Consider the following 12673-nt stretch of genomic DNA (forward strand, 5'->3'; position numbering starts at 1 on the left):
ATAAAAACGCTCGACCCCTCCATTTTAATTACTCCCCTTTATTGCGAAAAATACATAATAGTCACAATTTTCTATCGTCGAATGTACAGAATTCATTTCGTTTTCGGAAGGTAAAAATTGCGCCTTCGATTAAATAGAAACTCGTGCGGATCCAAACGAACGTCGATCACTTGCTAGTGCAAAGGAAAACGTCTAAGAATAGTAGTTTAATGGTTACAAAAATAACTGAGTTGGCCAAGTTAGGTTAGATTAACCTAAAAGTATCATCCTTCCACGAGAAGAAGGTACAGCGTGATTACGTCTCCACTCTTGCTGCAGTCCGCTGATTGGCTGTCACCATTTTCGACCAATAGCCATGAGTCAGCGGAACAGAAGTGAGGATGTAAACTCGCTGTGCTTTCTTCTCATGGAAGCACGGTGAAAACGGGAAACGATCGTGCAGCAACGTACATTCGATGAGTGCAAAGAAGTTCGTCGTCATCGATGTCGGCAGGAACAGGGACAGGAACAGTAATCGGCGGCCAGTTCCACGGCGTGTTCGTTCGTTTCTTGAATTCGAGAGGCCGCCGCCGACGCCTCCAGCCAACCGATGTACACGTGTCGCGCCATTTTGGGCACGTCTTCGAACTCCTGGAAAATAAATGACGGAAACGAGGGGATTACCGTCACGGTTTCGCGATCGGAAGAGCGGAAATTGCCCATTTCAGCACCCGGTGCCCTACTCACACATACCAGATCACGCGTACGTGAGCTCGTAGAGTTTCGGAAAGTCGACGAGGGCAAACTGACACATGCCCTCTTTCTCGATTATTCCGAAGCTGCCCGAAGTAATTTCGGACCGCCTCGTGGGAGTCGAGAGAGAAAGGCTCACATTTGCCTTCTCGCTCTTAACAACTGAAATCCGACCTCACGTCTACGGCATACGATTCGGATTCTCGACTGCCCAGGCATTTTTACTTGCCTTTCCTAGAGTTCATTACCGAACTCTGCAAATTACTCCTGGTTTCTATTTGTCTCTGATGACCTCTGATGACCAGTGCTGACAAAAGTACAGAACTCCCGACAACTTTTTACACCATACAGCGACTGTTACTGACTGCTCCCGATTACTGCTTGCCTCTGCTGGCCTCTGCTGACCATCGCTTATATTTCTAACAACCTCTTACGATTACTACTGTCTTCTGCTAACCTCTGTTGGTCTTTGCTGATCTCTGTCAGCGTGTGCTTGCCTCTGCTGAACTTTCCTGGCCTGTGCCGAACGCTACTGACCACTGCAGGTATTTCTGATAATGTATAACGATTAATACTTACTACTGCATGCCCCTACAAGTCTCTGCTTGCATTTGCAGGTTTCTGCTTGCCTGTGCATGCCTTTGCTGACCTCTGCTGAACACTGCTGACCATCCCTGATGCTTCTGACATCGTATAACAATTACTACATGCTACTATTCGCCCCTGTTGATCTCTGCTTGCCACTGCATGCCTCTGTTCGTCTCTGCTGACCGCTGCTGACCACCTTTGATGCTTCTGACAACATATAACGCTCACTACTTGCTACTATTCGCCCCTGGTGATCTCTACTTGCCACTGCTGGCCTCTGCTGACCACCGCTTATATTTCTGGCAACGTACAACGATTACTACGACTCCTGCCTTCCTCTGTTAACCTCTGCCAGCGTCCCCTGGCCTAAGCTGGCCTCTGCTGACCACCGTTTATATTTCTGACAACGTACAACGATTACTACTGGCTACTACCACCCTCTGCTGACCTCTGCCAACATCTCCCGACGTCAGCTGACCATCGCTGACCATCGCTGACCACTGCTGACCGTTGCTGACAAATTGCGACACGATGTAATATAATATAAAATGTTTATATGTATTAAAACTTTGTATAATGTAAATCTATGACAATAAATGATATAATTTCAAAGAATTCTATGTGTTCTCATCACTTTTACCTTTCTTTTCCTCTCCCCTTTATTCCCTTAGTTATAAGAAACCGTTTCTCTACTTAAAACTGGAATTCCAAAGTGCCCGGAGCGTTTTCTGAAATGCCGGTGACCTTGACCCACTTTCGAAACTGGGTCAAGGCCAAATCCTGATTCCCAAAGCGCCCGGAATTTTTCTAAGATTCGATGGCCTTGACCTACTTTCGAAATTGGGTCAAGGCCATCCGGATTTCCAAGTCGGCCGGAAGATTTCTAAAATTTCAAATGGCCTTGACCCACTTTCGAAATTGGGTCAAGGCCATCCGGATTTCCAAGTCGGCCGGAAGATTTCTAAAATTTCAAATGGCCTTGACCCACTTTCGAAATTGGGTCAAGGCCATCCGGATTTCCAAGTCGGTCAGAAGATTTCTAAAATTTCGAATGGCCTTGACCCAATTTCGAAAGTGGGTCAAGGCCATCCGGATTTCCAAGTCGGTCAGAAGATTTCTAAAATTTCGAATGGCCTTGACCCACTTTCGAAATTGGGTCAAGGCCATCCAGATTTCCAAGTCGGCCAGAAGATTTCTAAAATTTCGAATGGCCTTGACCCACTTTCGAAATTGGGTCAAGGCCATCCGGATTTCCAAAGCGCCCGGAATTTTTCTAAAATTTCAAATGGCCTTGACCCACTTCCGAAATTGGGTCAAGGCCATCCGGATTTCCAAAGCGCCCGGAATTTTTCTAAAATTCGAATGGCCTTGACCCACTTTCGAAATTGGGTCAAGGCCATCCGGATTTCCAAGTCGGCCGGAATTTTTCTAAAATTCAAATGGCCTTGACCCACTTTCGAAACTGGGCCAAGGTCAAGGTCAAATTCGGATTTCCAAAGTTCCCGGAACATTTCTAAAATGCTGGTGAACTTGCGAAGAAGGTGGTACGCATCTTATAGGTTAGAGAATGATTTGGAGAGGAAAAGGACGGTAAAAAATGATGAGAACACATTGAATACTTTGAAATTATATCATTTATTGTCATAGATTCACATTATACAAAACTTTAATACATATAAACATATTATATTATACTATATCATGTTACAAGTTGTCAGCAACGGTCAGCAGTGGTCAGCGATGGTCAGCTGACGTCGGGAGATGTTGGCAGTAGCCAGTAGTAATCGTTGTACGTTGCCAGAAATATGAGCGGTGGTCAGCAGTGGTCCGCAGCGGTCAGCAGAGGTCAACGGAGGCCAGCAGAGACATGCAGAGGCAAGTAGAGTCCAGCAGGGGCAAGCAGTAACAAGTAGTAATCGTTATACGTTGTCGGAAGTAACAGGAGTGGTCAGCAGCGGTCAGCAGAGGCCAGCGGAGGCTGGCAGACGTCAGTAGTAATCGTTGTACGTTGTCAGAAATATAAGCGGTGGTCAGCAGAGGCCAGCAGAGGCTGGGAGAGGCCAACAGTAGCCAGTCGTAATCGTTATACGTTGTCAGAAATAACAGGAGTGGTCAGCAGCGGTCAGCAGAGGCCAGCGGAGGCTGGCAGACATTAGTAGTAATCGTTATACGTTGTCAGAAATTCCAGGAGTGGTCAGCAGCGGTCAACAGAGGCTGGGAGAGACTAACAGTAGCCAGTCGTAATCGTTATACGTTGTCAGAAATTCCAGGAGTGGTCAGCAGCGGTCAACAGAGTTTAGTGGAGACCTGTTGACGGGAGGTCGGATATTAGTTGTTCAAGAGCGAGAAGGGAAGTGTGAGCCTTTCTCTCTCGACTCCCACGAGACGGTCCGAACTTACTTTGGGCAGCTTCGGTAAATCGAGAAAGAGGGCATATGTCATTTTGCATTTGTCGGGTTTCCGAAACTCCACGAGCTCACGTACGCGTGATCTGACATAGTGTGAGGGAGCACCTTCGGTGCCTTTCTGGCATCTGTGGGTCGGCGGATATTAGAAGCGGCAGGCGGGGCCGTGTAATTGGCGCGAACGATTAACGGAGCTGACAACTTTCAGAAGCTGGAAGCCGCCTAATGCCGTGGTTGGCAGAGCGGTAATGGCGCCGGTATTAACCAACTTTAACTCCGTTATCGGGCCACCGTGTTCGATCGATTTAAAAGGCGTCCATTAACGCGTTATACGAGGGCACGGGCCACGCATGACTCAAGTGGTAAACCGATTAATTCCTTAAGGTGGTATTCCACTGTAAAACACGTATTTTTAGCTCCTTTCCCGATATTTTTTTTTTTTTTCTGTGGGAGGAAAGAACTAGAAAATTTATGAAATGCGGTTAAAGCACAATTTACAATTTTCTCCAATAAAGGAAAGGGTAAAAGTTATGGGAAATATTGTAGAACAATGTTACAATTATTAATGATATTGGAAATGATTAACATGAAAATAATAGCTGGAGAACGTCCAGCAAGTTTTAATTCGAGTGGGGGATAAAAATTGTTGCGGAAAATTAACGACAGTCCGCATTGCAGTGTTCCATAATCAGCTGCAGAGAGCTTTCGCGAAAATGTGCAAGAAATTAAGATCTGCGCAGAGTATGTAGAATATAATAATCCCATAATCCGCCAAACATGAAAGTATGGTTCACTTTCTCTGAAGTATTTATTCCGGGAAGATCTAATAACAGTGTCCAGTGACACATAAAACAATATACAATTTATTTCCCGGACAAACAAACCACTCGATTCGAAATAGATTTTTGTTTTGTTCGAGTGACTCTGAAAATTAATTTAAAAATATTTCGAAAATGTCTCGCGACCGAGTCCGATAATTGAAAGGGTTAACGAAAGGGCAAAGTGTCGTGGGTCATCGTATACGTACTTGGACTTTCGAGGACGGGATCTCCATGCCGGAGTGGATCACGTACGTGGTTCTGGATCTGTCGTGGTCCCTCAGGACTTTGGCCCCCAGACTGGTCGATCTCGCGGCGGTTAAGGAAAATCGGTTCGCATTTGGCGAGTCGAGTAACTCGGTCGTCGAGCGGTCGACCTCTTGGGGATGTTGCGCGTAACGAGTCTCCCGACCCCCTTTCGCAAAGAGACTTGAAAAGATAATCGCGCGTTCCCTTTCTCGCGGCACGATCGTCGAGAGCGGGTTTTCCCTGAATCCGCCTCGAGGGAGCCCCCTCCCCCTCAGCCGCTTTTTATCATTCTACTTTTCTTGCCCCTATTCCCACGGGTGTCCCCTAACAGTTTACATCTTGCGGAGCGCAACTCCGCCGCCCCGAAGTAATTAAGACACGTCCCTGAAGTCCGAGCGAATAGAAGTCGAACGCGACCAGTGGAACGGGGCTGTGATCGAAGAGGCTGTGGGGGGAGGGGGGTGGTTTAATAACAAGACATATTCTGCTTTTCCGATATCGCGGTCGTAAGAAACCCTCGTTTTCATTATGTCGTGATATTATACCAGCTACAAAATTTACGACAATGATTAAATATTAGCACGAAAGATTTTTATTTTGCTTGGAATGGAAATTTTTATATTTGTCATGATTTCTTCGCGAGATTGTTATCGACGTATTCGTGAGATTCTCCCGATGAAAATGAGTCCAAACACGACCTACTTCGCGCTACTTTTAATTATAAGCAGTTCAACATTCTTTATAAATAATTCTGATAACGCTTGATTAGAAGTAGTCCGAATATGGTCGTGTTTGGACTCATTTTAATCGGAATAATCACGCGAATCCATTGATGATACTGTTGGTCGAGAAACATCTGTTCGATTCGATTCCAAGAAAATTATTTGATAGGCAACGCTTTATTTTCTAGCGAATAAAAGGATACGTTTTTAGCAACATGCGAGCGTACGTCTCTTTTTTCTTCTTAAAACCCGTTGCCAAGACGACGGGAGCTCCCTTTAGAATTGTTTTGGATCTCTGGAAACCATTTGTTATCGCGAATATTGTATCGAATGTTTGTTAATATGGTCTACTGTCTCTACTTTGAGGGTGGTTTTGGTATGGTTCCTTGTAAGAAATAGAAACAGACCCGGATATCTGCAATAATTAGAGTTGTCAGTTATCCGGGCCAACTGAGCAGTAGAGCTTACCAATACGCTATCCGTGAGGCTGGACAGTGGTTTCGCGTCAGGTGGAAGACCAGATTGAGGTTTTCGACCTTCGACCCAGTTCAATGGAGTTCCATCAGCAGAATATTCGATATACTGAAGGGTATGAAACAAATATAAAAACAAAAAGATACGCACAGAGTGATCCACGCAATCGTTTCAGGTCATAACTCGGTTAGCGATGCAATAATAAAAAAATGTTACAAGAGAAAGATAAATGGTTCGAAAAGTACTATATCTGTAGGACCTCAGCTTAAACAAAAAAATGATTCATCCACAAATCTTTTCTACAAAAGATCTGCATATATTCCAAGTGTTAAAAAAAAAAAAATGGTTACGTACATCCTTGCCGACGAACGCGTAGAACTCTGCTTCTTTCTTGACCTTCTGAGGCACGACGTTTCCTACCTCATCATCGCGTGGTTCTTTCTTAATTTTTACATTAACATTGAACTCCGCGTTACTTTCTTGCTTCACAATCGGCATTAGACTCGTCGAAGGCTTTACATCTCGTTCCGTTTTTACCGGGGACTTCGATGTTCTGTCGCGTTTGGTCCCCCTGTTTGGAGAGACTTCGAATTTGATCGGCTTTTGTTCGTCTACATTCTGTCCAATCCTGGAAAGAAGGTGTTTTCTTTTTTAAAAATTTAATGGGAGATTCTAGAGACCAAAATAAGACGAAAGTCAAGAATAGCAATTTGTTGATCGAGGCTCCGTTAAAAAGTTATTAACGTTTAAAGTTGCGTCTCCAAACGCGCACGCAGCTGTTCGCAGATGGCCGTTCTACAGGCGGAACTTCAAACGTTAATAACTTTTTAACGAAGCCTCGATCAACAAATTGCTATTCTTTATTTTCGTCTTATTTTGGTCTCTAGAATCTCCCGTTAAAATTTTTCCCAAAGATGGCCGACCACCCCCTTCATACTTGGAGTTCGAAGGCAAAAGAAGGCTAAGGTCTATCGACTCCGAGCTGTTTTTGAAGAGGGACCGTAACTCGTTTAGAGTAGTGGCGTGGGACCAATCCTTGTCGTCTCGAATGCGAGTCACTCGTGGAAATCTGATGCTGATACCGTCCGCCGTGTGAACGCCCTGATTCGTGAACTCCGCCCCCGTTATTTCCCACACGGGTTGCTTCTGAAGTCCAGAAGAAAAAGCGCAAACACGATGGCTGTTGGCCCAGAAACTAACGAAACGTTCCCGCGAAACATCGTCGCAAATTACCTTGGGGTCCCTGGCGACGAAATCAGGAATCATCGGTTTGTTCGCGCGCAACCATGGCGGCACCTTGCCTGGATCTTTGCTTATTTTAACCATGTCCAATTCGTCCTGGAGCATCGTTAGCGTCGCGTCGTCGTGTCCAGTGTGCACCTGAACCGAATAATCACCTTGCAAATCGTGTATCGCGTCTCTACGGGGTTTCCCAACAAGAGACACAATTCAACAGATTGCGTTGGAAGTAAAACAAAATTTTCTTGCATTTTGTAATTTTAATTATACTTCGATCCAATGTTCCGTCGCCCCTATTGGGAAACCCCGTTACTCTATTCACGCGAAATCTCCCGAATCCTTACTTTGGTCACTGTCAACCAGACTTGACGTTCCTCGTCGTAACAACCCATCAGAAACACGGACATCATCCCACCTAAAGACGTAATCTCGGTTCAAGTAGAATAAAATTTAACCACCGGTACTTGATTTTCTCATTAAATGGTAAGATTAAGATCTGGGTTAGGTTAGGTTAGCGTTGAGTAATTGTTTTTATTGTATCATTGTAAACAGATAAGGTTTGAGTCAGTTTCATGCTTCACGATGGTTATCCGTAAGTTTTACTTAATACGACTTGTAAAACCAGTCGAGATTAATCTTGCAAAGCTTCAATTTGCACGAACCTTTGTTCCCAGTGCCGTACCATGCGCCGAGGACGACGAGATCTGCACTATCGGCCATAGCGCCGCCGAATAAATAATCCCTTTTTACCTTCAGCCAGTGTCTTTTGCCCGGCTCGTATTTGCTCTGCGAACAGTCACGCGTGTGCAAGCTTCTTTGAGACAAGTTACGAGGGTATTCTAGTCTAGAATCTTCAACAAATCGGTTCTCTTTTTCAAAGCCTTTCGAAACTCGCGCGGGACAACCAGGGTTGCCACCTTATTATCGTATAAAATAAATCGTCACCGAGGAGGCTGTGAAGTACCCTACCTAAGTCAAAGATTTTAGGTACTCCTACCTAGAATACCTACGTTGATGTCTTTCAGGACCAATCCTTCGAGGCCCAATTTAAAAACCTTGGCGATCATTTCAGCCAGATCTTGCGGATTCTGAAATCACCGCCGCTTTAAAGCTACTTGTGCATAGATTTGCATAATATAATAATGCAATTATGTAATTTACATGGATTTCCTGAACCTCGGAGAGCTTTATTCTGTTCGGTATCTCGGTCATTCTCTCCTTTAGAATTCGCCTTCGCTCCATCATTGTCCTGCGTAGAACGATAGGAAATATTCTTAGCAGCCGCGAGATTATCAGACCGTTCGGAAAGTTCGTAGCGTATCTCATAGGTGGCGCCAGTATAACTTAAATAACCTCAATTTCTCAATTACAACCTAAAAAATCGTAGTTCTACTCGTTTAAAAAAGAAGTTCAATGATATTCATTAGTATTTCGTGCGTATAACAGTGAGAAGAAAACGGATTGTCGTCGTCGTTATAAAAGTGACATGAAACGGTAAAAGTTAATAAAAACGAACTTTCCGAACAACCCAACGTAAGTGTCGAAGAACTTACTTGTGCAGTAGAACGTCTCCGTTATAGTAGATGCAATCGAAAACGAACAGACAGACATTGGCATCTTTGAATTCGGCTGCCTAGGAAAAGATCACATAAAATGGCCGATCTGGTACAGAGCGTTCGTCCATAAATGCCCAAGCAAACAATACGTGAATGGTTTAGGTTACAAAAACAGTTGGATTAGATAAATTTACACACGACTTCGAGTCGATTACAAGGGATACGTAAATTATTGTTTGCAATAAAAATGGCGTGATATTTATGAATGAATACTCCATATACACCAACAGTGAGCGATTCTACGTACAAATATAAGTATTTGATGCCTAATTGTCGAGAGAATTGACGTTGCAAATTTATGTGTAAATTAAATTATCTCGAAAACAAAGCCTCCGACAAAAAAAGTTATTCCTTCTTTTCGATTTATTATTAAACGTAGAGTCGTATGATTAGAATCCTTACCTTGTGAACGCCCAAGGATCCAAAAGGCAATGGCTGACCGGTCTTGGTGTCTATCAGGAGGATCTCGGAGTCCAGGATCAAATCGTCGCCGTCTGGAAAGGCTTCAGGAATATATTCCTTGAAAAGCTTCACCTGGAACGATTACACACGGTATCTAGACGACGATCGTCTAGATCGAACAATTTCAAGCTTGGAGGTTAGGGGTATTTACTTTGTGGGCAACCACAGGTTTCAGAGACCTGCTGAAGTATCGGAACTCGGTGCCCCTTTTGTGCACCTGGACGCGTTCCCCGTCGTATTTCACCTCGGACAGCATTCCGTGCGGGCACTTCTTCATCGCCATTTCCACGGATTTGCAAGCTTCCGCCTATTTAGTTTTATCAGTGAAGCGAAACGTACTATTTGCAAGAATATAACGATCGAAGAAGAGCCTTACCAACATCGGTAGGACCGGTGTCATCAAGGAAAGGGCTACTTTAATGCCAGTGGGAGATTTTAACGAGGATGAGGACGGTTTCGAAAGTTTGTCGGCGTTCGTAGTAGTTTGCAAACATCGTTCGATGACGCTGTTCAGGTCCCTCGAAGTTTGGAACGCTCGGTAGGCGTCCTCGTGCACAGCACCCAATCTGTCGATACGTATTCGAGGGAGATACAAACTGTACTATGCAAACGCAAAGTTTCGCGCCACCCTATACAGGGTATGCGGCCATTTTTGGGAAGAACTGTAATGGGAGATGATGGAGACCAAAATAGGACGAAAGTCAAGAATAACAATTTGTTGATGGAGACTTTTCAAATGGAGGAGAATTTTTTTCTCGAAACTGCGTAGGATTTCGAAGGTATGTCTATTGACCAAAAATGATTGTAATTGACCCCCGCAACCGAAAATAATTTTTCCAGATCGATTTGAAATTTTTTTTTTTCGTCGAAAAATTTAGGCACCGTCGATTTTTCTTAAAAATTCGTTTTTCATTTTTAATAAATTTATTCGACACTCTACAGAAAAATTGTCTAATACTTTTTTGTAGGTACCCATGAGCTCTACTTCAGAAAAAAGTTTCATTGAAATATATTCACAATTGTAGGAGTTATGGCTGTTTGAAAATTGGACCATTATTATGGGGTTTTTTTCCTTTTGCGGGGTCAAGGACCAACTTTTCCAATATTTTTGCGATTTGTACATATTCTCCATAAAAATACGCGTAGTTTGCTTTTTTAAACATTAAAATCGTCCAGTTCGTTCAGGAGTTATGATGTTTTAAAGATTGACCATCAAATTTCGGGGAACCATATGGGCCTTAGATTAGATTTTCGGTAAGGAATTTTTTTCTCGAAAGTACGTAGGATTTCGGGGGTATATGTAATGACCAAAAATGATTGTAATTGACCCCCGCAACTAACAATAATTTTTCCAGAACGATTTGAAATTTTTGAATTTCGCCAAAAAATTACAGCACCTACTCGAATTTTTTTCTCGAAACTGCGTAGGATTTCGGGGGTATGTCTATTGACCAAAAATGATTGTAATTGACCCCTGCAACCGAAAATAATTTTTCCAAAACGATTTGAAATTTTTTAATAAAGAGCCTCAATCAAGAAATTGATATTCTTGCTTTTCGTTTTATCCCATTAAAAGTTTTTTCCAAGGGTGGCCGAACACCCTGTATATAGAAAACTTACATGTGCTTCGGGCCAGCGTTTATTCTGAGGTCGTGCTTGATCAGACGAATGATCATTTTCAAATCGTTCGCGGTACATCTAAAAAAAAAAATGACCGACAAAAATATTTTCTATTCCACTCGTGAAAGGAAAATTTGGAAAAATGATGGATTCGTCGAGTTTACCTCGGAACTATCGACCGGAAGTGTTGGGTCTGTTCGTCTTCCTTGGTCAAGAACGAGAGCTTGTTCAAAAACTCGTCCACCTGAACGAAAAAGAATTCGTCGACCATTCGATAAACGACCTTAGCGTAATTACGGACAATTATACTTAATTTTTCGGAATTAAATGAATCGTTACCGTTCGTTACGCTAGATAGCGCCATCAGATTCTCTGTATCGACGCTGCGAATCCATATTCGCGCTTAAGTCTGTGTGTTTGTGATTTCCTTGTAAATTCTACTATTCGCATTCTATCTGGATGAAATTTTGTTCAGTTGTTCTCTATGTTCCGACGGAAAGTACTGTTTAATTTTTACGGCGGAATACCCGTTTAATGGCCAGAAAACGAGAAACGAGCAGAGACGCGAAGCAGGAAGAAAACTGCCTCGAGACAAATTACAAGGATAGACGACGCCGCGAATTTCGTTTGAAACGAATCTGTTTCATTAGCAACTGGAGCACTGTCCCGTGATGCCATTTGTTTCAGGCAAATTGCCACGATAATACGCAATCCCTTTATCCGCTCTCGCAAATTTATGAATTTCATCCGACTCGATTAATAAAAGCTGCGTCTTTCCTTTCTCGCTGAAAATTATTATTACGTGGATCGTACGGCAACTAAAAGAGACAAAACTCTTTGGTTCGGATAATATCGGAACGAAGATACTCGTAGAATTATTTGTTCGCATTCACGTCGATTATAGAACCGAATTTTGGTAAAGAATACAGACTGACTTTTAATTAACAAGTATCTAAGGTCGCCAAAGAAGAGAGTTTCACTTAACCTCTTGAATCGTGAGCACGGACCGATGAGGAGGTACATAGACGACGGATTTTTCGTAGAACAGACGGATTGTTTCTGACACGTCGCCCTTCTCCAGGTGCTCCAGCATCTCGTCCTCGTCCTGGAGCAGCAACCGGGAGAACAGCTTCACCAGCTGCTTATTCCGCAGGTTGTACACCCTCTGCACCGCGCCAGGAAGCAACAACCTGCACCAGAGGCTCACGTCGCTCTTGAAGCCTCCTGCGAACACCCAGCGATTATCCCCTGATAGCTAGTCGCCATTGTGGTACTCGAACCCACGAAGAGGAATAGTTAAATCAATTAAACAGTTGTTATGTGAGTAAAAACACTCACTCACACTTTTCTTTATTACATTGCACATGATACATTCTTAAATTTTTGACTATTTTTAATTATATTTCAGACCACTAGATGGCTACCACTTCTCGATGCTCATTTTATTCGTGCTTTATGCTGGATATTTATTGATACCTAAACGACTTTATTAAACACATCATGGGAGTAATTATATCCATGATATAAGAAAATAATTATCCAGAAGAAAAGCATAGTTTAGAAAGTGGTTACAGATCTAACCTCAAAAATGACAGATGCAGGATAAAATATTTGCAACAACGTGTTAATATGGCGTCAAAGAACCAGGACCCCGAGACCACTCGACTACGATGACTACTACTTCTCGATGCTCATTTTATTCGTGCTTTATGCTGGATATTTATTGATACCTAAACGACTTTATTAAA

General features: G+C 43.1%; 1 protein-coding gene across 4 annotated transcripts in view; it reads right to left on the reverse strand.

The window, feature by feature from the left end:
• Positions 1 to 18: 18 nt before the first annotated feature.
• The window catches only part of Dnalig3 (DNA ligase 3), a 58231-nt gene continuing 45576 nt past the window's right edge, over positions 19 to 12673 (reverse strand). Inside the window, exons 4-22 of one of the 4 annotated variants that reach the window (XM_076776385.1) lie at positions 11911 to 12149; positions 11090 to 11169; positions 10926 to 11003; positions 9682 to 9871; positions 9457 to 9612; positions 9246 to 9377; positions 8781 to 8860; positions 8389 to 8476; positions 8238 to 8315; positions 7890 to 8013; positions 7572 to 7642; positions 7222 to 7368; positions 6926 to 7134; positions 6343 to 6616; positions 5983 to 6096; positions 5718 to 5809; positions 4753 to 4843; positions 451 to 630; positions 19 to 169 (exon numbers count right to left, since the gene is read on the reverse strand). In XM_076776385.1, the coding sequence (XP_076632500.1) occupies positions 478 to 630; positions 4753 to 4843; positions 5718 to 5809; positions 5983 to 6096; positions 6343 to 6616; positions 6926 to 7134; positions 7222 to 7368; positions 7572 to 7642; positions 7890 to 8013; positions 8238 to 8315; positions 8389 to 8476; positions 8781 to 8860; positions 9246 to 9377; positions 9457 to 9612; positions 9682 to 9871; positions 10926 to 11003; positions 11090 to 11169; positions 11911 to 12149 (2396 nt within the window). In that variant the 3' untranslated portion in view covers positions 19 to 169; positions 451 to 477. Of the gene's footprint in view, positions 631 to 4752; positions 4844 to 5717; positions 5810 to 5982; positions 6097 to 6342; positions 6617 to 6925; positions 7135 to 7221; positions 7369 to 7571; positions 7643 to 7889; positions 8014 to 8237; positions 8316 to 8388; positions 8477 to 8780; positions 8861 to 9245; positions 9378 to 9456; positions 9613 to 9681; positions 9872 to 10925; positions 11004 to 11089; positions 11170 to 11910; positions 12150 to 12673 lie in introns of all 4 variants that reach the window. The other 3 variants (XM_076776384.1, XM_076776383.1, XM_076776382.1) reach the window with 3 other exon arrangements.

The sequence above is a fragment of the Colletes latitarsis genome, chromosome 11, assembly GCF_051014445.1.
Source record: "Colletes latitarsis isolate SP2378_abdomen chromosome 11, iyColLati1, whole genome shotgun sequence".
NCBI lineage: Eukaryota > Metazoa > Arthropoda > Insecta > Hymenoptera > Colletidae > Colletes > Colletes latitarsis.